The 27,141-nt window shown below is 42.3% G+C and overlaps 1 protein-coding gene across 7 annotated transcripts in view; it reads left to right on the forward strand.

The window, feature by feature from the left end:
* The window catches only part of CADPS (calcium dependent secretion activator), a 434,676-nt gene that overhangs the window by 113,816 nt on the left and 293,719 nt on the right, over positions 1-27,141 (forward strand). For all 7 annotated transcript variants that reach the window (XM_040407750.1, XM_040407754.1, XM_040407751.1 and 4 more), the window contains exon 3: positions 5,176-5,508. In XM_040407750.1, the coding sequence (XP_040263684.1) occupies positions 5,176-5,508 (333 nt within the window). The remainder of the gene's footprint in view (positions 1-5,175; positions 5,509-27,141) is intronic.

The following is a 27,141-nucleotide window of genomic DNA, read 5'->3' on the forward strand; positions in this document are numbered from 1 at the left end:
TTGTCCCTGCAGTGGAGGCTGAGGACACGGTGGAGGATGAGGAGGCAGAGGCAGACATTGTCGCAGGACCAACGGTGTGAGAACGTGGAGGTGGAAGCGGCGTCACCTGGCCAAGTTGGTGGTGTGGCTGTGCAGGAACCACATTCACCCAGTGGGCCGTAAAGGACATGTATTGTCCCTGACCGTAGTTACAACTCCACACGTGGGCGCTGCCGTTCACTTCGGCAGACACCGACAGGCTCAAGGACTGGCCCACCTTCTGTTCTACATACGTGTGCAGGGCTGGTACTGCCTTTTTGGCAAAGAAATGACCACTTAGGTCCACCACTTAGAAAGGGAGAGACTGCAGCACCAGCAACTTGGCCAGGAGCACATTCAGCTTCTGCGCCGTTGGATGAGTGCACACATACTGTTGTCTCTTGGCAATCGCTTCGGTGATCGAAGTAGCTGCTGACACTCCTCTAGTAGCTCGTCCTCGCTGTATAGTGAAGCTGAGCCCACAGCATATAACACTTCTCTGTCTGAGGGAACAGAAAAGGACAGAGGCAGGTTGAGGACAGGTGAGGGCACAGGGCTTGCTCCCGGACCATGCCAACTAAGGGTTGTGTCTGACGAACCCACCGACTCTTGGCTGGGGGTGTCTGATGTCACTTGGGACGAAGTGGATAACCAAGTCAACCATTTAAGAACCGCTGGGTTGATGGTCAAGACATGAGCGCTAGATGACACCAGGAGCTCAGGCCTCTCGCTGCAACGCCTGCTGCCACGCACCCTTACTTTGCTGTGACCTGTGCCTGCGCCATAAACATTTAGACCTCTGCCACTCCCCTGTGCACTGGCACTTCTCTGTCTGACATACTGTTAGAGCAAATAAATAAATAAAAAGGAAATTAAAACACCCCAAAAAAGTCAGTAATTTTCTCACTTAACCACACAATGGCTAATAAGCCCTTTTTTTCCCCCACTAATACATGCCAAAAAGGGCTTTAGAACATATAACTGCACCGCTGAACGGAAAATATATATTTTTTGTCACTAATACACGCCAAAAAAGGCTTTAGAACATACAACTGCACCGCTGAACGGCAAGTATATTTTTTTGCCACTAATACACGCCAAAAAGAGTTGTAATTTTCTCACTTCACCACACAACAGCAAATACTTTTTTTTGTGCCACTAATACATGCCAAAAAAGGCTTTGGAACATATAACTGCACCGCTGAACGGCAAATATATATATTTTTGCCACTAATACACACCAAAAAGGGCTTTAGAACATATAACTGCACCGCTGAACAGCAAATATATTTTTTTGCCACTAATATACGCAAAAAAGGGCTGTAATTTTCTCACTTCACCACACAACAGCAAATACTTTTTTTTGTGTCACTAATACATGCCAAAAAGGGCTTTAGAACATATAACTGCACAGCTGAACGGCAAATAATATATTTTTTTGCCACTAATACACACCAAAAAGGGCTTTAGAACATATAACTGCACCGCTAAACGGCAAATATATTTTTTTGCCACTAATATACGTAAAAAAGGGCTGTAATTTTCTCATTTCACCACACAACGGCGAATACTTTTTTTGTGCCACTAATAAACGCCAAAAAGGGCTTTAGAACATATAACTGCACCGCTGAACGGCAAATAATATATATTTTTTTTGCCTCTAATACACACCAAAAAGGGCTGTAATTTTCTCATTTCACCACACAATGGCAAATACTTTTTTTTGTGCCACTAATACACACCAAAAAGGGCTTTAGAACATATAACTGCACCGCTGAACGGCAAATATATTTTTTTGCCACTAATACACGCCAAAAAGGGCTGTAATTTTCTCACTTCACCATACAATGGAAAATACTTTTTTTGTGCCACTAATACAAGGCATAAAGGGCTTTAGAACATATAACTGCACCGCTGAACGGCAAATAATTGTATTTTTTTCCACTAATACACGCCAAAAAGGGATTTAGTACATTTTACTGCACTGCTGAACGGCAAATATATTTTTTTGTGCCACTAATACATGCCAAAAATGGCTTTAGAACATATAACTGCACCGCTGAGCAGCAAATATATTTTTTTTAGCAGTAATACACGCCAAAAAGGGCTGTAATTTTCTCACTTCACCACACAACAGCAAATACTTTTTTTGTGCCACTAATACACACCAAGAAGGGCTTTAGAACATATAACTGCACCGCTGAACGGCAAATAATATATATTTTTTTGCCACTAATACACACCAAAAAGGGCTGTAATTTCTCACTTCACCACACAACGGCAAATACTTTTTTTTGTGCTACTAATACACACCCAAAAAGAATTTTAGAACATATAACTGCACCGCTGAACAGCAAATAATATATAGTTTTTGCCACTAATACAGGCCAAAAAGGGCTTTAGAACATATAACTGCACTGCTGAACGGCAAATAATATATATTTTTTTGCCAATAATACACGCTAAAAAGGGCTTTAGAACATATTACTGCACCGTTGCATGCAAAATAATATATATTTTTTTTGCCACTAATACAGGCCAAAAAGGGCTTTAGAACATATAACTGCACTGCTGAATGGCAAATAATATATATTTTTTTGCCAATAATACACGCTAAAAAGGGCTTTAGAACATATTACTGCACCGTTGCATGCAAAATAATATATATTTTTTTTGCCACTAATACAGGCCAAAAAGGGCTGTAGAACATATAACTGCACCGATGAATGGCAAATAATATATATATATTTTTTGCCACTAATACAGGCCAAAAACGGCTTTAGAACATATAACTGCACCGCTGAACGGCAAATATATATTTTTTTGCCACTAATACACTCCAAAAAGGGCTGTAATTTTCTCATTTCACCACACAACGGCTAATAAGCCATTTTTTCCCCACTAATACAAGCCAAAAAATGCTTTAGAACATATAACTGCGCCACACAAGGTCAAATAAGACGTAGAAATATTTCCTTGTAATAAACCCTGTCAATGCCTGTATCAAACAGCACTTGCACCCCAATAGCAAGAACAGTTTGCTTGAATTACAGAGCTGTATAATGGCATTTTGGATCCCCAGTCAGTGCAGCAAGGTGTAATAGGATTGCTCCTATTACCCAGGCTGTAAACACCCCTACTGAACCCTGTTCTACATAAATGCTGTGGAATGATTCCTCCCTATTCTTTCCCTGAACTTCTATACTGCAAAATAAAAGTTTTAAAGTCTTTCCTAGCACTGTCCCTAGCGCCTGCTGATGTCTCTCCCTGCACTAAGTACACTGGAAAATGGCTAAATCAAAGATGGCTGAGGCTATTTATAGGGCTGTGACATCACAGGGCTGGCTGCTGATTGGCTGCATGCATGGCAATATGGGTGATCCCGCGTTCCCAGAGTTCCTTGCTCCATATCCTCACACAATCGGTTGTGGCATTCCCGAGAAAAAACTGGATACATAAAAGCTGAATACATAAATGGCTCAGGGCGGACAAACATACGGTGCAGTGTTAGGATATATGGCAATGGCCGTTTCGCGCCTTCGCGCTTGTTCAGGCCAGTAATCATGACGGCGCCTCTGCACCAATATTTAAATGTCGGCTCCAATGCGTCACCTGCGTGATGTGCGTGGCTTCACTAACAGCGCCGAAGAACGGCGCCTGCATGTCACGTCACACCAAGGCCGGCATTACATGAAGTGTTATAAAACACATATTTTTTAAAACAATATCCTACATTGAGGCATACTAAATACTACAGAAACACTTCCAAATCGATTTTTTAATTTAAACCCAGAGGACCCATTGCGTATTGGAGCCGACATTTAAATATTGCCGCAGAGGCGCCGTCATAATTACTGGCCTGAAGAAGCGCGGAGGCGCGAAACGGCCGTTGCCATATATCCTAACACTGCACCGTATGTTTGTCCGTCCTGAGCCATTTATGTATTCAGCTTTTATGTATCCAGCTTTGATGTATTGCACCGAATGGTGAGTGCCGCCTATATATTCTTATCGTTTGATCAGTTACAAGTCTGCTGAGGGCAGAGCACCGCCGGGTGGCTAAAGTTAGCACCCGACATGCACATGTGACACAGCCTGTTCATAGGGCAGAGGAAGTTAATGCAGTGCCACTGGACTGTTTTCTTACACAAGTTTTTTCCCGAGAAAAAAGCCTTCTATTTTTCTTCAGCTAGGGGCTTTGCCAGCAGTGCAGTGACAGTCTAGGCCTGTGATGGCTAATCTCCGTTACTCCAGCTGTGGTAAAACTACAACTCCCAAGTTGCACACTTGCTTGGCTGTTCTCAGAACCCTATAAAAGTGAATGGAGCATGCTGGGAGTTGCAGTTTCACCGCATCTGGAGTGCCGGAGGTTAGCCATCACTGGTCTAGGCCATGCCCTTTCAAGCACTGAAGCCCTCATTTGCATTTCTCACAAAGGCTGCAATTGATTTTCTCAAGACCTGCATCATTTTAATCAAAAGGGTCAACCCTACCATGTTCAGTAGATAGGCTTGAGTCGTGCTGTAATTAAACAGATGTGCGCCCCATAGGGTAATTCTGCATATACAGGGTAGTGTAAAATAAAATGCAAGGCTCACCTTGTTGGGTTGTGCTAAAGATAGGCACAACTCTATTGAACGCTCATCAAAATAGGTCCTGAGAACCCAGATGGTGGTAGTCTGCAGTCACAGGTGAAAAGTCTTCCTATCGGAGATGCCTGGAATCCCCAAGAAGGTGCGTATTGTCAGAAATAAAGGTCCCACGGCGCAAAGACCAACCACAGGTCACCAGGATCAGGAATCAAAGTGATTTATTGCTGCAATAAATCACTTTGATTCCTGATCCTGATGACCTGTGGTTGGTCTTTGCGCTATGGGACCTTTATTTCTGCCAACCCTACCACGTAGTCTGCCTGGTTTACCAGGGTTGATCCTGCTGGTATGTGCTCCCTTAAAGGGATTGAAATGGCTGACATGATCCTACTTGATGGAAAGCCATAGGTAACATATGCTGATATCAGGGCACTATCAGGGCACCGTATTCTTCTTCATCTCACTATAATAATTTTTTTATGCATTGAATTGTTTCATGGACAAGAGTACATTAAGTTACAAAAAACTATTTCCGGGACTTATTTTTTTTGTTTGAATATCTTAGGTATTCTTAAAAAGTGACCGTGTGGCCAGAATGGTGCAAAGTGGAGGCTGTTCTGCCAATGACTCTCGCGAGGTCTTCAAAAAGCACATAGAAAAAAGAGTGAGAAGTCTTCCCGAGATAGATGGCCTCAGCAAGGAGACTGTTCTGAGTTCCTGGATAGCTAAATTCGATGCCATTTACAGAGGAGAAGAAGATCCCCGCAAGCAGCAAGCCAGGATGACAGCGAGTGCAGCCTCTGAGCTTATTCTCAGCAAAGAACAACTCTACGAAATGTTTCAACAGATCTTGGGGATTAAGAAGTTTGAGCACCAACTTCTCTACAATGCATGCCAGGTGAGAAGCTGTATGATTAATGGAGATGGCTCTTGTCCCGTTAGGTCTTTTAAATGTTTTATCCCAGATCAGAACCAGTGAATCCATCAGTGAGCTCGCATGTCTTCGATTTCTGGCAGGAAATGAGGCTAAAACTGCTAAACTGCTTAGTACACAGTCATTGTCAATAATGACATTGTGTTGTCTCTGCATGGTACATTAGTGCTGAGGAGGGAAATCTTCAGCTTATTTTCATACACTACGTCTTTACGTTGCATTGAATAGTTTAATGGCTCTTAGAGTTAAAAATAGCCGACTATTCGTACCGGAGGAGCTCCTTAGCACACAATGTGAAGGCTTAATTTACTTGTTTTTGTTGTGTGAACAGCCTTCATCTTAATGGGTAGCAGTGATGGGTGACCAAGGCTATGATCTATTTTACAAGTAGTTTAATCCTTCCTTTCTTTCTTTCTTTATTTCATAGGGTTGTCTGACCATTAAGTGCATTTATTTTATTTTATTTTTTTAAAGAAGGTCATACTCATCGATCCCCTTTTCTGATACTTCCCAGATCCCCCGCCATTCTCTACTTCCTGTTACGTCTCAATATGGAAATATGAACGTTCAACCCATCAATGGCTGGTCACTGGGAACTCCAACAATCTAGTGTATGAAACACCAGTCTTCAGATATGTGGGCCAGTGGGTATAGAGAGCTTCCTACCCTTCCGTTGACAACCAATAAACATGTTGCCCCAAAAAATAGCACTAAAACCTGACCTTCAAAGGGTTTTCGGGATCTAGAAAAATTAAGCTAAAGGGGAGGTCTCTACCAATTTTGTGAATTTTCTTACAGTTGTGATGTGCACCACCATGCGACCACTGCAGCTAAGCATTTGCCTCGATTACCGATGAGGCCATTGAATGGCTGCAGTGGTCACATGATGGACAGCATGCAGGAAAATCACCAACCGGAGGTGCTGGAGTGGTCGGAGAATTATTATGTGAGCAATGGTTCCCTCTTTACTGTATTCCATTCCATTTCCTCCTAGGTTTACATTTCCTGACCCCCAAAATCCACTTTAACCCAGAGCTGCTTATTGGTGTAGCTAGAAGGTTTGTAAAGTTCATACCTGGCCCCCAATGTCAGTGGTACACCAAACAGCAATGTAGCAATATGGGAGTTTTTGGGCCCTGCTACAGATTTTGCATTGAGGCCCATAAGATTCAAGCTATGTCTGTCTTACTTATCTCCAGTTCGCTAACATGGCCCAATTAATTTTACATATCAAAAAATATAAATAAAAGGACTCATGTTTTTTAAGGTTCAACATAATTTTCCAGGCTGCCTTGAGATAGAGCGTAATTAAAATGTTGGTTCCCGTATATGATATTATGGAAAATTCCTTGTAGCCAATTATGTTTTTATGACCTGTAACTTTGGGCTACCATTGGACTGATATCTGGGCCAGCAATTAGCCTTCGGTAAGGACACCATCAGCGTGCCTCTAGGCACAAAGTTTCGCTGCTTGTCAGGGACTGACAGACCCAGGATACCAAAAATAGCTTGGGGTACGGTATCCTCAGGGACAGATTAGAAGTGGAATGGACTCGTCTCTCATGCATGATGAAAGCAGTCAGCCTTGTTATGAGTGAAAAACAAGGAAATCTTTATATTATATGGTGAGTTATATAGGATTATTTTAAGCTTGATGTAAAGGTGGAATGCTGTGGATTCCAAGGCTTAAAAAGACCTCAGAGAGTGATCGACCCATGCTCCCTGGTTATCACTGCAGCTCCGCGATGCTCCGGCATCAACATCCTGTTGACAGGCACCACATGACCACTGCAGCCAAACACAGCTGCAGAGATTGCCGGGGAGTAATGGAGCCAGAACCCAGAAGCTGTATTCACATGGCAGTCTGCGGCCTAATGAAAGCCCCAGGCCTGCCTGCAGTGTATCCTCGTTAGACTGTGCCTCTCTGGCACAGCCTGCTGGTGCCTGTCAGTATAGCACTGAGAGTATAATACATTGAATTGCATAAATAGTACAGTGTATTATAGAACAAAAGATCGCCTGTTAAAATCCTCTTGTGGAACTAGTAAATTGTTAAAAAATAAATAATGTTTTATTAAATGTAAAAATTGTCCAAATTACAAAATACAATTTTTCCATTGAAAAAAAAAATAAACTATACAAACACATATTTGGTATCACTGCATCTGTAATTACCCGCACTACATAATTATCATGTCATTTATCCCATACGATGAACAACTTAAAAAAAAATGCCAGAATTGCTGTTTTTGGATCCAGCAATACAAAAACATTGATGTCACGGTATTGGCATAAAACACACAGTGATTTCACAGTACGGAGATAATAAAGGCAATGATGTCATAGTACAGGGAAAATCTACTTGTTGATGGTGCAACACATTATACAAACAGCGATGTGACATACACATATAATGCACATGTGATGTCACAGCACAAGAAAAATTCTAAAAGTAGTGTAATACAAACAGAACCAGAAAAATTGAGTAGGACAGCACCACTTACTTGAAAGCAATTCAGTATTGGCGGCGGTGCTCGTGGCGTCAGGTCCTGGCCTCAGACAAGCTTTAGAAAAGTCACGGCACTCTCGAACTTCAATCCCAAATTAGTGTTTAATCACACCGAAAGATACAGCAACGTTTCGACAGACAAGTCTTTCTCAAGCTACATAAGGTTTACAAGTGAATCCCAAAACATATATAGGGGTATAAATCAATACAAATACCATTAAAATAAAGCATACCATGTATCAGAGTAGAGATCTCTACTCTGATACATGGTATGCTTTATTTTAATGGTAATACACAGTTGTTATATTGATATATTAATTATAGTCACTGAAGTTCACGATTGGGTGAGTCTATAGGGGGAGGGCCTGACTTTTCTGTGGTACAACCCCCCAACCAATTTGTATTGATTTATACCCCTATATATGTTTTAGGATTCACTTGTAAACCTTATGTAGCTTGAGAAAGACTTGTGTGTCGAAACGTTGCTGTATCTTTCGGTGTGATTAAACACTAATTTGGGATTGAAGTAATACAAACAGAAGCATTAAATTTTCCATGGCACCTTATATACATTTTATCACTGACTACACCTTATGCCTTCTACTCTGGTAGTTACACCCACAACCCTGAGACATTTTAAGTCTAGTTCCATTGATTGTGAAATCTTCATTACCCCCCTATCCCCATTGCAGTCCATCCAAGACTGTTGGCAAGTATGAGATCTACTAGGAGATACTAGGGGACTGCTTTAAAAAATATATATATACTTTCCCCATCCATTTGAGCACGAAGAGCTGGCTACCGCCATCTTGATTGAAGATCTCTCTTGAAATCCCATGCGTGGTGATATACTGTATGAAGTCACCACGCCGGCCTTTTTGATGACATCATCAGGGGCTGCGTGTGATTTCGCACTAGATTTTCAAACGAGATGGGATCTTCGCGATCAAATGGAGGTAAGTATAATTGTATTATTTCATTTTTATTTTACACTGTAATATAATTGTCAGATGTGCAATCAGCTATGAATGCGGCATCTAAGCGGTATAATGATGGGGGGCTGCACAATCGCCGCTCCCTGTCATTGCACCCACTACTTAAAAAGAAATGCACTTCGTAACGAAGCTCATTTTTTTGTAAAAGCGGCAAAGCAGCCGAATCAAATTTTTAAATACTTTGCTCATCGCTAACAATATTCTTTATTTATATAGTGCCAACATATTCTGCAGCGCTTTACAATCAGGGGTTCTGTCAATAGCTTCATCTTCTGGAGTCAATGATTGATGGATAAATCCCCCGTTAAGGACGTAAATGCAGATTTCTTCCGTGCAGACTTCTATGCAGATAATCTGAGCAGACTCCCAGGCCGCGGTGCGTTGTTTGCTTTCTGCACGAAAGAGAAAAATGCAGTTCCAGATGTTAGCGCTGAGCCGAGACAAAAGGAAGAGATTACCCCGAGGTTTTAGGATGATACAGGCATCATTAAGACCTCTTTTGACTTTCATCTCTGAATCCATATTTGTCTTTAAACTGCTAATTTGCTTCCATGATGCAGTATTGTCCCCGAAGACTGCAGATATTTCCGTATTAAGTTCCATTGAAAAATTTGATCCAACGAGATCGGATTCCAGTTTTCTTGGTTGTCGGATAATTCTAAAATTTTACTCTATTGTTCTGGAATCCCGATTAAGGTCACTATAGCCTCATCCGGGATATAAATAAAATATAGCAAGGACTGATGTCCTGCTAAATAATGGATAAAGACGCAGGAAGAAAGATATTTTTTACATGCTTTATTTATTTCATGGCCCCCTTTTGTCATATTAAGGACCAGATGACAGAGGAGCAGGATCAGGGTTAGCGATATTATTTGAAAAAAGTCATACCGTGCAGTAGAGGGGTCAAATCAATTTCCTGGGTAATATTTCCCCCCTACTCCCCTCAACCCCCATTGATCTACGCTCCATTGCAGAACGAGAGATTATGGATACTTTCACACCAGCGTTATTCTTTTCCGGTATTGAGTTCCGTCCTAGGGGCTCAATACCGGGAAAAAACTGATCAGTTTTATCCTAATGCATTCTGAATGGAGAGTCTGGATGTCTTCAGTTCAGTCACTTTTACGGTAATTGGCCCAGTATGCTGCGCTATTTTCTCCGTCCAAAATTCCAGAACACTTGCCGGAATGCCGGATCCGGCATTATTTCCCAAGTGTTCCGGCAAAACGCAGATCTTTAAAAATGCAAAAAAAAATTATAAATACCGGATCCGTTTTTCCAGATGACACCAGAAAGACGGATCCGGTGTTTCAATGCATATGTTAGACGGATCCGCATCCGGATCCATCTACAAATGCTATCCGTTTGCATACGGATTTCGGGATCCGGCAGGCAGTTCCGCCGATAGAACTTCCTGCCGGATCTTCACAACGCAGTGTGAAAGTGCCCTAACTTCTTCTATCTGCCCCATCACCCCTGAGCTCACGACAGGATATGCATTCAGGGATGCAACTAAACCATGATCCCTGAGCCCTCTAACAGATGTACATCTATGGGGGGTGTGCCATCAATTTGACCCCATATAGTCCGTAGTCGTTCTGCTTTCAGATTTACCAGGAAGAAATAGGGGACTGAATTTTACAATATTAAAGGGATTTTCCGCTACTTAGATATTGATGGCCTGTCCTCAGAGTAGATTATCAATATCCGGTTGGGGGGGTCCTGCATACCCCCACTGATCAGCCATTACGGACCGTCAACGGTGACGGCAACTATACAATAGATGAAGCTGGAAGCCACTGTGTAGTGGCCTTCCCGGGGTGCTGCAGCTTTGCTCCCATTGAAGGTCGTAACACTGTTGAATCTCCTGTATTTATTGTTCATTTATTTGCACTAACACTTTAATTTTCACATGTGTTGCTATATTATGAAAATGTTTCATAATCATGTTATTTTTTTTTTACATTTTTCTTTGAATTAATCATGGACCTTTCACTGGTTTTATTATAAACTGTGCTGTGGGTGGAGATTTTTCCTACACATTTTTGTCAACTCTCCAGTCCTTTTGTGGTAGTTTTTAATTGTTTTTAAGTGATCCACTTTTTATTTACTTTAGTATGTATCCTGTTTTTGGCATGTACTTGTTTTTAGGCGACACTGTATAGTTCCCGGTGCCAGTGGCTTCTTGGAAACAGCTGATCGGTGGGGGTGTTAGATGTCGGACCCTCACCGATGTGATATTGATCTATCTGAAGGACAAGCCATCAATATCTGCTTTATATCCTGAAAAAAATTAAAATTAAAGGCTTTCATAGGATGCAGGCAGCGGTGGAATGAGAGAGTTTGGGACCTTTGGCAATAATGATAATGGACACCCAATAGAGTTACAATCCACTTTAAAGAGGACCCATCAGCTCTCCTGACATATGTTCTGTCTGTGTTATACCCTTATATGTACTATATAAGTGTGATGCTGTCCAATCAAAGTTTACAATACCAGACTGTGAAGGGACACACCTCTTTGACAAGGGGAATGGTGGCACCCAGTTGTTAATTTGTTCCTTGATTTCTAGGAGGAATTATAAATTAACACCGCAATTCAGAGGTCTAAGAAAAGATGGCCCATATGTTTTTTTCATGGGCAATACAAGAAATTACTAAAACAGACATGTCAAGACTCAAGAGAGCTAAGAACTGGCTCCATGCTGGCCTTGGACACCACCCTAATGCCAAATGGTCCGTTCGCCCATGGTTGCACGCCCTGTAGTAGCTGCCACGGATATTGCCATTGTAATTCTGCCCTTGCTTGAAGCACATGTGGAAACTCCTCGTAGAGTTTTTGCTCACAATGCCATTCTAGGTCAGAATTTGACAACCTCATAGAAAACAGTCATGGGTGCCTTTGGCTATTGCCACCCTTGATCTTATTTGGAATGCTATAACCAGAGACATCTCCATCAGTAGGTTCCTTTAAAGTTTTAATTTCGGGTGAGAATGTTCTTGAATCTTTTTTTTTTTTATGTGGTTTTTATTTTTATTGTGTTATGCAAATGTAGACATTGTGGGAGAGCATTTCACCTTCAAGATAAGTTCATCATCCTCAGACGGGAGTGTAGGAGGCTCTGCATAGGATATTACTCAAGGGACCAAATTATGTGGTTATTTAAATGCTTCTGTAATAACAAGTAAAATGAGTTGACATGAATCGTTTGTTTGGGCTGCTCGTTCAGCAATCAGTGGTGTTTGCCTTTAGTGGTAATAAAGAAGACATCAAATATAAAGAAAATAAATCAGAATATCATAATACTGTATAATATCTTAGATCATTATGCATATTTTTATAATGGTAGAAAGAACCAGAGAAGACACATTATGTAAAGAACATACTGTAAAATTACAATCTACGATAACATCACATAATACACTTATATAATTAAGGAGATGCAGCAAACATATCATGCACACAAATCTGGCTCCCTGCACCTTCTCCTTCCGGCCAGAAATGCTCCACTGGGATCCCTCTATGTAAACATCCAGTTTGACATCGCTGTAGCCAATTACTGGCCATAGCGGTGACCGGATCCCCTTTTTGTCATGTGACCATTTTTCTTGATGTAAGGAGATTGTGGTCACCACCGTGCCCAGTGGTTCGCTGTGGCAATGTCAAACTGATTGATGACATTGAGGGAGGCCAACGGAGCATCGCAGGCCTGGAAGAGAAGGAGCGGGGAGCAGGATTACTGAATTTACAGTCCTTGGTTCATTTCTTGGTCCCCAAGGCTGACTGCAGAGGGATTACCCAGCCTCTGATCAGATCAGTAGGACCCAATCAGATGGGCAAATCTGCTTCGATCATGGTACGGTCGCAGACTGTGACAATCAAAGGGTTAATATTTGGGATTGGGGCTAACTCCAATCCTGGCTTTAAAGCAAAAGACTGCAGTGAGAATCGGAGATGTTAGTTACAGTTCATTGGTAGAGCAGAAGTGCTCAGCTCCCTCTAAAACAGCAATGACAAAAGTCAGTGGGTGGTCATTAAGGGACGAAACAATTCTATCAGGTGTAGATTCTTTCTCCATCCTGACCTTAGGAAGTAAAACAACCACTGCAGTTGCAGACGTAATAGATCAGAAATGTATTTAGGGATAAATTGCAAGTTAATGTTATTATTATGGATATAAAAGTGCCCCTGAGTAAGTGCTCTACTTGTATAATAGTCAACGGTTGGCCTAGGGTTCACTGTTGGACCGGGGTTCCTTGGGCACATCAGAGAAAATGATTGTGAGTAGTGTTGAGCGAACCCGAACTATAAAGTTCGGGTCCGTACCCGGACCTGAACCCGAACTTTGCTGGAAAGGTTTGGGTTCGAGTTCAGTGTTAAGGCATTTAATAAAGCTTGTTTAAAGGCTTCAGGGCATCTACTCAACAAGCTTTTAAGCTGTGGGCACTTAGAAGCCATCACAGCCATACCTAGTAATGGCATGGCTGTGATTGGCCGTTGCATCATGTGACCCAGCCTCTATACAAGCTGGATCACGTGTAGCACCACCGATCAGCTCTGAGTAGTGCAGGGACAGGAAGCAGGCAGCTGAAGTGAGGGACAGTGTTAGGAATCTGGCTATTTGTTTTGTGGGTGACCTATAATGATTTTTTTGTGGGTGCAATACACCAGCTTTGCAATCCTGACACAGAAATATAATAATAAATAAGGCTGTTAATTTTCTGGGCGACGTATAGCGATTTTTTTGTTCTTTGTACCCCTGACACAGAAATATAATAGTTAATCCGTCTCTTAGTTCGATGGGTGACATAGACCCATTTTTGGTGTGAGATACACATGCACTTTATACATGACAGGGAAATGAATACACGCTGTGCAATCAGAGCCCGAAGCGAGGCATAAATGTTCTAAACCTGAGCACCACCTGCATGATCAGGCATCTAAATGCAAAGCTGCAGTGGAGTACACACCTGAAAAACCACAAAAGATCTCAGGCTCCTCCTGCTCCCTCTTCTGCTGCGGTCTCGGCCTCTTCCTCCCCCTCTGGAGTGACAATGGCACCTGCCACCCCTCAAACAGAGGATGTGGCAGCAACACCACCACCTCCACCACCGTCACCCAGCATCTCAACACTGTCCCATGGAAGTGTTCAGTTGTCCATCCCCCAAACACTGAGAGAAAGTAACCCCCTACCCACCCGCGATCCCTGGCCCTGAATGCCAGCATTTCAAAGTTCCTAGCCTTTGAAATGCTGTCATTCCATCTGGTGGAGACAGACTTTTAAAAACCTTATGGCGGTGGCTGTCCCACAGTACGTGGTTCCAAGCCGCCACTACGTTTCTAGGCGAACCATCAATGCCCTGCGCAACCTAGCAGCGGACAAAATCAGGTGTGCACTGCGCAACGCCATCTGTGGCAAGATCCACATAACTACCGATACATGGACCAGTAAGCACGGGCAGGGACGTTATATCTCCCTAACTGCACACTGGGTAAATGCAGTGGCGGCTGGGCCTGAGGCGGATAGCAGTTTGGCGCATGTCCTACCCCCACCGAGGATTGCATGACATTTCTCGTTGCCTCCTTCTCCTACTCTGCTTCCTCATCCTCTACCTCCTCCTCATCCGGTCAGCGTAACACCTTCACCACCAACTTCAGCACAGCCAGGGGTAAGCGACAGCAGGCTGTTTTGAAACTCATCTGTTTGGGGGACAGGCCCCACACCGCGCAGGAGCTGTGGACAGGCATCAAACAACAGACCAATGAGTGGTTGGTGCCACTGAGCCTCAAGCCTGGTCTGGTGGTGTGCGATAATGGGCTAAATCTCGTAGCAGCTCTGGGGCTAGCCGGTTTGATGCACATCACTTGCCTGGCGCATGTGCTGAATTTGGTAGTGCAGAGATTTCTTAAAAATTACCCCGATATTTCAGAGCTGCTGCAGAAAGTGCAGGCCATCCACCAACATGGCCAGTGGCGATATCGCAGTCCTCAGCGTTACTATCCAACTTTTATGTCTCCTTGAAAAAACACTTCTGGTGATGATGGAAGAGGATGTGGCACAGGAGGAAGAGGAGGAAGAGGGATCATTTCCATGGTTATCAGGCCAGTCATTCTGGACCAATTCTGCACCAACAGAGGCCAGGTACACAACTGTCACGCCAGGGCACAGTTCTGCAGGATGAGGAGGAGGAACCGTATTCACAGCAGGGTGGCATCCAAAGCAGCTTATGGGCATCAATGGAGCGTGGCTGGGGGGATACAGAGGACATAGATTATACACCTCCCACCGAGGACAGCTTGTCGTGGCCTCTGGGCAGCCTTTCGAATCCACTGCTGGCTTTGGCTGAAAAACCTGCAGGAACATCTGCCTCAAATCTTCCTCCAAAAAAGCTCAATTTGAACCTGCCCTAAGACAGGTTGCTAAAGACATGTACTGCATCTGCTGTTACTGTGCACCTACTGTGTAAAATGTTTAACTGGAATTTTTTTTGCCAAGTACGTGGACACACCAACCGAAATACAGTTGAATGGAGCAGAATTGGAAACCCTTACCACAAACGTAAATGTATCCTTACTCAAAGTCATTATTTAGGCTACTTTCACACTTGCGGAAGAGTGACCCGGCAAGCAGTTCCGTCGCCGGAACTGACTGCCGGATTAGGCGATCTGCATGCAAACAGACAGCATTTGTAGACGGATCCGGAACTGTCTCACAAATGCATTGCAAGAACAAATCCGTCTGTCCGTTTGTCCGTATTTGTTTCTATTTTTTTTCACATTTTTAAAGGTCTGCGCATGGATGGATCCCGCATTGTGGTATTTTTATTGCCGGATCCTGCACTAATACATTTCAATGTAAATTAATGCCAGATCCGGCATTCCGGCAAGTGTTCCGGAATTTTGGACGGAGATAAAACCGCAGCATGCTGCGGTATTATCTCCGTCCTGAAAAGTTAAAAAGACTGAACTGAAGACATCCTGATGCATCCTGAACAGAATGCTCTCCATTTAGAATGCATGGGGATAAAACTGATCAGTTATTTTCCGGTATTGAGCCCCTAGGACGGAACTCAATGCCGGAAAAGAAAAACGCTAGTGTGAAAGTAGCATTATACTATAGGAACATGTGGATTTCAGCTCTTACTATTTGAGATGTCCAATTTTTGCTTTGCTTTTACTCCAAAATATCCTCCAGCAGACCAAATAATGAAAACCTTTCCATAGAATACAGTATGTTATGTAAGCTTTCGTGGTTCCTTCTATTGGGCTTGGATTTAACTTTTGGTGTAGGAAGAACGAATCCTCCCGTTGCGTATGAAAATGAGCCCAGCTGTAAGCTGCTTTGTCCGCCAGATTCTGGTCTTCAGTGAAGATGCATTTTGTTTTTGCTTTCTCGATAAATTCTTAATTATGGTCTTTATTCTTCAAGACTCCATTTAGACTCCTGAATGTAACATATATCATGCTGACCATCATGAAGGCTCCTAGATTAGAACTTTCTTTTTCATCCTACACTATGAGCTTGACCTTGTCAATAACCTTGGCTTTTTTTTCCCTATCATTATCTTTCATACTTCTTATCTTTGGAAATTCTAGTCTCGCAACACTTTCATCTTCCAATTCATAACATTTCAGGTCCACAAACAAGACTAGAGGTCTCCAGCACTCTAGCTCTGTATGTAGGCTTTGTATGCTTGTGTACCATACTTTGATGTAGTCCCAGAAATTTTTCTGTTTCTCATTTCTCATTTGTTGTGTGCCTATTTCTTTAGTACTGTGCCTTTAGGTAATATATTGCACAGACTTTATTTATAGATGAGTGAATTTATGAAATGTTCGATTCGTCTGATTCGTCGAATTTTACCAAAATAACTTTGTCACCACTTGGAACCGAACCCGAGTTCGGGAAATGTTTTTTTTTACAGTAAAAATTGATTTATGAAGTTATTATCCGAAGTCTCGCGAGACTTCACAAAGTAATAACTTCGGCTCATCGGAGCCAATACATTCGAATACTGTACGGAGCTCCAGCTCCTGAACGAATTTGTATGCGAATCGACTTCGGATGGATTCTCTCATCCCTAGTGCCTATGGCTCCATAGTATGGAGCCTTATTGACCCCCAATGTTACTTTGTGCACAACGAACATGTTGGTGTGCATGAAGCCTTCAAGTAAATTTCCATCTTTTAACATTGTGTCATTTTTTTTTTATTATTATTATTCCTGTGATTCATTTTTTTAAAATACTTTTTTATTTTATTCAAACACAGCCCCAAATCCCCTGCTTAGATATAGAGAAAAGAAATAAAATACCTGCTTTCCACCACTAGAGGAGTTTAGATTGCAGCATACAGTTTTATTATTGAGTCAAATGTATAAACAGTATACAATAAGCTCCTTAGTGCCCCCCAGTGGTGGTTGCAGGAAAGCTAAATATTATTAAAGGAATCTTTGTATTTTTGTTTTTATTTTAAAGGTAGGACAAAGGCAGTAAAGGACAAAGAAACAACAAAGCAATACTAACCCATTAAATATCCCAGCACTTCAGGGTCCCCCTGGCCTTTGTTTACTTACTCTGCAGGGATGACATCACATACATCCACATGACCATTACAGCCAATCACTGGCCTCTGCAATCTCATGTCATACATGCAAGTGTTACTGCTGAAGCCAGTTATTGGGTCATGAATATCATATAAAATGTACAGCAATACGTCAAAGTATGCAAAGACTGTCAGAGAACATTGGAATGGAGGGACAATAACGTAATGCTACCCTCACTGAGTTTTGACAAACATACTGATTCCAGAACTCTTCTCTGACAGTGCCCGACCTGCATTATACAGTACACATTTTCCAATAGCAGATAAAATGACTGATCACTGCAATCAGTGTGTCTGCCACTACTTTATGCTGCCTTTAGTGATGGCAGTATCAATTTCATGATAGGTTCCCTTAAAGAGAATCGGTCAGCAGTTTTGACCATGCAAAACTGCTGACAGGCTGGAGAAAGCAGGACAAAAATACTTTTTGTGGAGATTTTACTATCAGGGGTAATGAGAATATGATGTTTTATTCTGCCAGAGTCTGCTTTTTAATGCACCTGAACTTAAAAATGTATTTTGCCAAAATGAGAAAATAGAAGCACTCAAACAAAGTGCTGTCTCTTCTCACTGCTGGAGACATAGACTTTCCATTGAGCAACCTTCAGTAGTGAGGAGACAGAGCACTTCATGTTTTAGCCATCAGTGGGGGGTCCCAGTTTTTGGACCCCACTGTTCAAAATCTGTAATGTGTCAATATGATATATCAAAAACTTTTTATAAGTATGGGGACACTTGCCCAGAGCTGGGTTCACTGCATTCACTGCCCTGTGCTCTGAGAGACAGCTGTAGCGGTCTCTTGGTTGGATGCTACAGCTATCACTGAGAGTAGAGCTGGGGCTGTGAGACAGCTAAATGCAAGGGACACTTCACAGTGAAGCGCTCGACTCTAGGCCACTTAAGGCTTGGAATCTGAAGAATCTAGCAGAATAAAAGTTCATATTCTTACTTCTAAGAATAAAAGCTCCAGCCCGTTCCTAAAGCTCTCAGCATTTTAGCATGGTCACAACTGATGTCAGATTTCCTTTCAAGTAATAAAATGGTGGAGATTCACTTAAAAAAACTTTCAGAATATAAGAAACTTTTTTCTTTTTTTCCAGAGCAATTTTCACGAGCCAATACACCAGCTGCAAGCAACTGATATTTTTAGCAACTTAAAATTTTCCAAAACATTTGCTCATCTGTCTTTGTTCAGTGGTTTAAAAGAAATATGTTCCTGTCACTGTGCTTTAGAGAGAGGGATGGAAAGGTTCCTTAAACAGCTACTTAACAGCAGATCTAAACCTTCAGTAAACAAAAATAGCTATCACAACGATTTAAAGGGGCTGTCTAAATTGTAGTAAATAAAGCTTAATAGACATAATTATGTATAATTGTGTTCCAGAGCCACACGGATTCTTCTTTCTGGGACTTCTTTCATGCCATATAAAGGGCAGTGTAAAATCTATATCAGTTGGAGGGCGATACAAATTCCAATACAATACTTAAAGGAATGCTAGAATAAATAGGAAATAAATGTATCCCCATTGTTGGTCAGTCTGCAGTGTCTTCTGCATTTTTTTAAAACAAATTCTTGTAGAAATCCTGCAGAGGACACTGGGCTAATCTCCTGCTCATCTGTTCCATATTCATCTGGAGATTGGCCAACTGGTCAAGGCTGGGTGAGACTTTCTTTTTATTCTACTGCAGATAGGCAACAGCAGGAGGGATGGGGGCTCCTGCTCCAACCAGTTGTCTTACAGCCAGACACAGGGCACTGAGGAGGAGGAGGATGGTGGACATGGGACTCTTATGGCACATATAAATTTCCTGGCATGTAATATAGCAGCTCTGAAAAATGAGGGACCAAAAAGTCCTTTTTCCTATGTGAAGAGATGGTTACCACCAGGTTTGCCTCTGACATTGAAGGGAAAGCAGATTTTAGGTTGGTTGGCAATGTGTCGTTTGGTTGGTTGCACATGAGTGTCCCATGTTGGGTGCCTTTAGAGGACTCGCCAGTCCCCAATAGTAAAAAGAAAATCCATACACCCCAAAACGGTCTTTGCAATTTGATCCTAATCTTTATTAAGCACGTCCAGGTTGAAGTATATAAGCCATTTATAAAATATACCGGACATTTTGGTCCAATCAGGACATTTTTCAAAGGAGTTTCAATGGGGACAATATACAGTATATGTCCATACGTGTATATAAAGTATACCTGAATACAACACTACATATGAATAAATCAACACATAGTACCAATAATAGTATAGTCATACATAATTTGTATATCTCACAGATTAACTTCATGATATTATTGGCATTAGTGTATTTGTTTACATATGTTTTATACATTTGCATGATAATTGTTTGGTTCTTGATTTTATCTTTTTTTTTTCTTTTTCTTCTTTCTTTACTCTTTCTTTTATTGTGTCCTCATTTCTGGCTAGTGTTTGACTCTCGTGAAGGGTCTGCGCGGTTTACAATTTATTAAAGGGATTCTGTCACCAGGTTTGGGGCTATAGAGATACGGACATGCACGGCTAGATCGCCGCTAGCATGTCCGCAATATATGTGTCCTATAGGGCTGTGTGGTTTTAATTTCTTTAAAAAAGGATTTTATAGATATGCAAATGAGTCTTGAATGTGTCCAAGGGGCTGTACTAACCTTCCTGGTGCCCAGCCACGCCCGCCTGTGAAGGAGCCCAGCACCGCCTATGTCCTCCGAATCTCCTCCTTTCATCACAGATAGATAGCAGTAATCTCGCGATGCGCGAGATCGCGCATGCGCAGTTCTTTCCCTGAGGCTGATGCCAGCACAGGGAAGGAGCACTAAACCGGCACTGCGCATGCGCGATCTCGGGCATCGCGAGATTACGGCTATCTATCGTTGATGAAAGGAGGAGATTCGGAGGACATAGGCGGTGCTGGGCTCCTTCACAGGCGGGCGTGGCTGGGCACCAGGAAGGTTAGTGCAGCCCCTTGGACACATTCAAGACTCATTTGCATATCTATAAAAATCCTTTTTTAAAGAAATTAAAACCACACAGCCCTATAGGACACATATATTGCGGACATGATAGCGGCGATCTAGCCGTGCATGTCCGTATCTCTATAGGCCAAAACATGGTGACAGAATCCCTTTAACCCCTTAAGGACCGGGCTCATTTTCACCTTAAGGACCAGGCCATTTTTTGGAAATCTGACCAGTGTCACTTTAAGTGCTAATAACTTTAAAACGCTTTGACTTATCCAGGCCATTCTGAGATTGTTTTTTCGTCACATATTGTACTTCATGACACTGGTAAAATGAAGTCAAAAAAAATATTTTTTTTGCACAAAAAAATACCTAATTTACCCAAAATTTGGAAAAATTTGCAAATTTCAAAGTTTCAGTTTCTCTACTTCTGTAATACATAGTAATACCCCAAAAAATTGTGATGACTTTACATTCCCCATATGTCTACTTCATGTTTGAATTATTTTGGGAATGATATTTTATTTTTTGGGGAAGTTATAAGGCTTAGAAGTTTAGAAGCAAATCTTGAAATTTTTCAGAAATTTACAAAAACTCAATTTTTAGGGACCAGTTCAGGTCTGAAGTCACTTTGCGAGGCTTACATAATAGAAACCACCCAAAAATGACCCCATCTAAGAAACTACACCCCTCAAGGTATTCAAAACTGATTTTGCATACATTGTTAACCCTTTAGGTGTTGCACAAGAGTTATTGGCAAATGGGGAGGAAATTTGAGAATTTCATTTTTTTGTCTAATTTTTCATTTTAACCCATTTTTTCCACTAACAAAGCAAGGGTTAACAGCCAAACAAGACTGTATCTTTATTGCCCTGACTCTGCCGTTTACAGAAACACCCAATATGTGGCCGTAAACTACTGTACGGCCACACAGCGGGGCGTAGAGTGAAAGGTGCGCCATATGGTTTTTGGAAGGCTGATTTTTATGGACTGGTTTATTTACACCATGTCCCATTTGAAGCCCCCTGATGCACCCCTAGAGGAGAAACTCCCTAAAAGTGACCCCATCTAAGAAACTACACCCCTCAAGGTATTCAAAACTGATTTTACAAACTTTGTTAACCCTTTAGGTGTTGCACAAGATTTAATGGAAAATAGAGACACAATTTCAAAATTTCACATTTTTGGCAGATTTTCCATTTTAATATTTTTTTTCCAGTTACAAAGCAAGGGTTAACAGCCAAACAAAACTCAATATTTATGGCCCTGATTCTGTAGTTTACAGAAACACCCCATATGTGGTCGTAAACAGCTGTACGGGCACACGGCAGGGCGCAGAAGGAAAGGAATGCCATACGGTTTTTGGAAGGCAGGTTTTGCTGGACTGTTTTTTTTTACACCATGTCCCATTTGAAGCCCCCCTGATGCTCCCCCAGAGTAGAAACTCCAAATCAGTGACCCCATTTTAGAAACTAAGGGATAGGGTGGCAGTTTTGTTGGTACTAGTTTAGGGTACATATGATTTTTGGTTGCTCTATATTACACTTTTTGTGCGGCAAGGTAACAAGAAATAGCTTTTTTGGCACGTTTTTTTTGTTTGTTATTTACAACATTCATCTGACAGGTTAGATCATGTAGTAATTTTATAGAGCAGGTTGTCACGGACGCGGCGATACCTAATATGTATACAATTTTTTTTATTTATGTAAGTTTTATACAATAACTTCATTTTTAAAACCAAAAAATTTTTTAGTGTCTCCATAGTCTAAGAGCCATAGTTTTTTCAGTTTTTGGGCGATTATCTTGAGTAGGGTTTCATTTTTTGCGGGATGAGATGACGGTTTGATTTGCACTATTTTGGGGTGCATATGACTTTTTGATCGCTTGCTATTACACTTTTTGTGACGTAAGATGGCAAAAAATAGCTTTTTTTACACCGTTTTTTTTTTTTTTTTTACGGTGGTCATCTGAGGGGTTAGGTCATGTGATATTTTTATAGAGCCGGTCGATACGGACGCGGCGATACCTAATATGTATACTTTATTTTTATTTATGTAAGTTTTACACAATGATTTCATTTTTGAAACAAAAAAAATCATGTTTTAGTGTTTCCATAGTCTAAGAGCCATAGTTTTTTCAGTTTTTGGGCGATTATCTTGAGTAGGGTCTCATTTTTTGCGGGATGAGATGACGGTTTGATTAGTAGTATTTTGGCGTACATGCGACTTTTTTGATCACTTTTATTACCTTTTTTGTGAAGTAAGGTGGGCAAAATTTCAATTTTCTCATAGTTTTTATTTTTTTATTTTTATGGCGTTCACCATGCGGGGAAAGTAACATGACCGTTTTATAGATCAGGTCGTTACGGACGCGACGATACCTAATATGTGTACTTTATTTTATTTTTTTAATTTTTATTCAGTGATAAATGTTATTTTTTTTATCTTAACTTTTTTCACTTTTTTTTACATTTTTTTGACCCAGACCCACTTGGTTCTTGAAGATCCAGTGGGTCTGATGTCTGTATAATACAGTACAGAACCATATATAGGGCTCTGCACTGTATTTTACTTACACTTTGTCTGAACAGATCTCTGCTTTTAGCACAGATCTGTTCAGCACCATGGACAGCAGGACGCCTGAGCAGGCGTCCTGTTGCCATGGGAACCTTCCTCGTCTGCCACAACTTCGCAGACGGGGAAGGGTAAGCACAGGGCTGAGGGGGGCTGTCGGGGGGCTGTCGGGGGGCTCTCTCCCTCTCCATCGGGGGGCTGCAAAGGCACAGCAGCCCCCCGATGGAGAGGGAGGGAGCTCCCTGACCGATGACAGTTAACTTTTTCCATACAGCGGTCCGTACGGACCGCGGTATGGAAAGGGTTAAACGGCTGACATCTGCACAGATGTCAGCCGTTTATACCAGGGTGCCAGCAATGTGCTGGCACCCTGGTATAACCACTAGAAGCCAACGATCGTTCATGGGGAGGCGGGCGGGGGATCGCGATCCCGCCTGCCGCACCGCCCGCCTCCCGCAACGCCCCCACCGCCTGCGCCCCCCCCCCCCCCCCGCACCACCCGCCGGCATCAAATCGTGCAGGGGTGCAGGGGGGGGGGGGTGAAAAATATTGATTTTATGCACTCTCAAGTTTCTGATCCCCGCGGCCAGGGCCCGCGGGGATCAGAAACTGCAAAAAGCGCAGCAAACCGCAGGTCTGAATTGACCTGCGGTTTGCTGCGATCGCCGATACGGGGGGGTCAAATGACCCCCCCCTGCATTGTTACGGGATGCCGGCTGAATGATTTCAGCCGGCATCCCGTTCCGATTAACCCCCGCGGCGCCGGAATTCCGATTTTAAGTCAGGACGTACCGGTACGTCCTGTGTCCTTACGTACTCGGGAAATAGGGCGTACCGGTACGTCCTATGTCCTTAAGGGGTTAAGTATTACCGTATGTGCTGATTTGTTCATATACAGTTTCGTCTCCAGGTTTTTTTTTATATATAATTTCAAGCATATAACATTTCCTCATAGAAACACAGTTGAAAAAGGTCCTGATTGGACCAAAACCTCCTGTAGAAGGATCATCGATCCTTCTGACTCGTCCGTACCTGAAAAGAAATTTGATTCGGGAACGGATCAATTCTACCCAAATAAGAGAGAGATTCACCCGTGTGATTCTAACAAATCGATTTGCTCATCTCTAGTCTTGTTTTATTTATGAGTGGCAATAAATAATGCTTATATGGACATGCTTAGGATTGGCTGCATGGTGGCTCAGTGGTTAGCACTGGGGTCCTGCATGGAGCTTGTATGTTCTCCCCGTGTTTGTGTGAGTTTCCTCCCACACTCCAAAGACATACTGATAGGGAACTTAGATTGTGAGCTCCATTGGGGACAGCTTGATGCTAATGTCTGTAAAGCGCTGCAGAATATGTCAGCGCTATATAAGTGCATAAAATAAATATTTTGGAGTGCTGTGGATTTCCATTTTTACTGTAGGCACTTTTTTCCTTCCAGTATACCATGCACTGCCTATGTACTGTAACACTGCCCAATTGATAAACTAGGGAATGTTGGTACATAGTGTAGTACACCAAATGTGGGATTCATTGGGCAAGCTTCATTACGGCAGGTGCACCCTCTTCAGTAGGAGTGACTTAGGAGTGACGTCACAGGTTGCACGCCCCATAGTTCAGCCCTTATTTGAGTTAATGCTTATCTTCCACCATTGGGCAGTATAGGAATTTGTAAACAGTCCACCTTCGATATTCGTTTAATAGGATGAAATCAGATCTAGGGAAGCAATTGCTATTATTGTCAGGAAGCGGAGTTAGATGTGTCAAACCTGCACACTTTACAGTTATTTTTGTCCTAACGAAAGCTCCAACTTCTCACTTTCTCAGTGCTATAATAAGAAACATTAATCCATTTCACAGACGTGCTGGCAAATAAAACACCTCGCACGTAGAACTGCTTCACAGGATGCGCCCAATTACAGGTCCCATGTTCTCCTGAGGGTCAGAAAATGAAGTCTGTTGAGAACACCAACACTTCAAAGATGTTTGCTGTTCAAATATATTACCAGCCTCGTGTCCTTGACCTGAACTCCAAAGGGTCATCAGAGGTATGACTAAATATTCAGCACTGTACCCCTTGTAAATGATTGAAGTGGATCAGCAGGAGCAGAATGATTATTAAACGCTGTGACACGGTCACTTCATATCCCTTCATCCTTTATTGTCTGTCTGTGAGATATAGCAGTGGAGAGTTGAGCGTCTACATTGTATTTTGGGCAGTGATGTAATTCTGTTTTCCCCAAAAATATCGCAAAATATGCCACTTATGCGGCAATTTACTGAACACTTGCTACCGGATCCGGCATTAATACATTTCAATGGAAAATAATGCTGGATTCGGCAAGTGCGGTAGTGTTCCGGGATTTTGGCCGGAAAAAATACAGCAGCTGCGGTATTTTGTTCGGTCAAGTACCATACAAGGGACGGAACGGAAGACATCCTGATGCATACTGAACGGATTGCTTTCCATTCAGAATGCATGGGGACAAAACTGATACATTTTTTTTCCGGTATTGAGACCCTTTACCGGATTTCAATACCAGAAAAGAATAATGCTAGTGTGAAAGTACCCTTAAAGGAGTTTCCCAGCATGAAAACAATTGGTGACGGTGGGCTCAAGGGTGGTTAAAATAATAAACAAACTAATAGTCACCCCGCCGATCTCCCACCACTCCCATTCCACTGATGGCCAGATACCTGCTAGTCTTTACTTCCAGGACCCATCTCGACACAGAAGGAAATGCCTGAAAATTCCTGCTCATCAGGGGCGTAGCTAAAGGCTTATGGGGCCTGGCCAGGGGTCTTCGTGCTGCCCAAGGCACAAATTGAAACATGCCAAGTTCTTAACCTAACCCCTTCCCTCTAGCCAAAGGTGTACCTTGACCAGCATGCACTTTCTATAATACCCGTGTCTTTTTTATGTGGCACAAGGGTCTTTGGACCCCCTCAGGCTCCTGGGCCCGGTAGTGACTGCTACTTCTGCACCCCCTATAGCTACGCCCCTGCTGCTCAGCCACTCACTGACTGTAGCAGCGACCTTCCTCAGTCAGTGATTGGCTGACCATCTGAGGATCGATAAGCCTAGTTTCACACTAGTGCTAAACTGTAGATCGTTGTATCTGGCATATACTACCTTTCCTCGCTGCGCCCATTGACTATATTGGGACCTGGCGGGGATCCAACCTGTTTCCGGCATTAGTGCCGGGATTTGGCTGGACAAAAAACGTTGATTACATGGTATTTGTCTGGCTGAATCTCGGAAACAGGTTGGATCCCCGTCAGGACCCCATATAGTCAATGGGGACTGTTGGTGTTTTCCGGCAAGTTCCTGGCTACGTCAGGTGTAATGAACTCCCGCAGGCTGCCGGAAAAGTTTAAAGCTAGTGCAAAACTAGCCTAAGGTAAGTATTGGTTCTTTTATTTCTTTTTTTTTACCCATTTTGAGCACTGTGCCACCAAATGTTTTTGCCACAGAAAAAAAACCTTTATCCTATGAATCCTTTTCATATAAAAACTCTGGCCACTTCCCCCAAAAAAGTCAATCAAGTGCGGTGCCCTGGTGCAGCCCTCCTCATAGAAGCCTTTGGAGTTACTTTCATGGCACTATACATAACTGCCTTAGATTTCAATGAAGTGGACCGCATGCAATCAGGTCTATATTTCACTAATTCTTCTGGGGACAGTGGCCAACCTTGTATCAATAGAAGAGGATAACTGTGCCTATATAGTATATATCTGCAAATGATGGATCACTAAACTAGACTGTTACCTTTCCATTGCTAGGCCACTGCTATGGCCACAAGAGTTCTCTGGATCATATATTTTGTTAAGCACAATAGCTCTATTTAAATAGTTAATGTCTCTCATGTTCATCACCAGGTTAGAATTTGTGCTTAAAGGGGTTATCCAGCGTTAAATGTGGTTTCTTTCGATCAGAAACAGTACCATGCCAG

The sequence above is a fragment of the Bufo bufo genome, chromosome 9, assembly GCF_905171765.1.
Source record: "Bufo bufo chromosome 9, aBufBuf1.1, whole genome shotgun sequence".
NCBI lineage: Eukaryota > Metazoa > Chordata > Amphibia > Anura > Bufonidae > Bufo > Bufo bufo.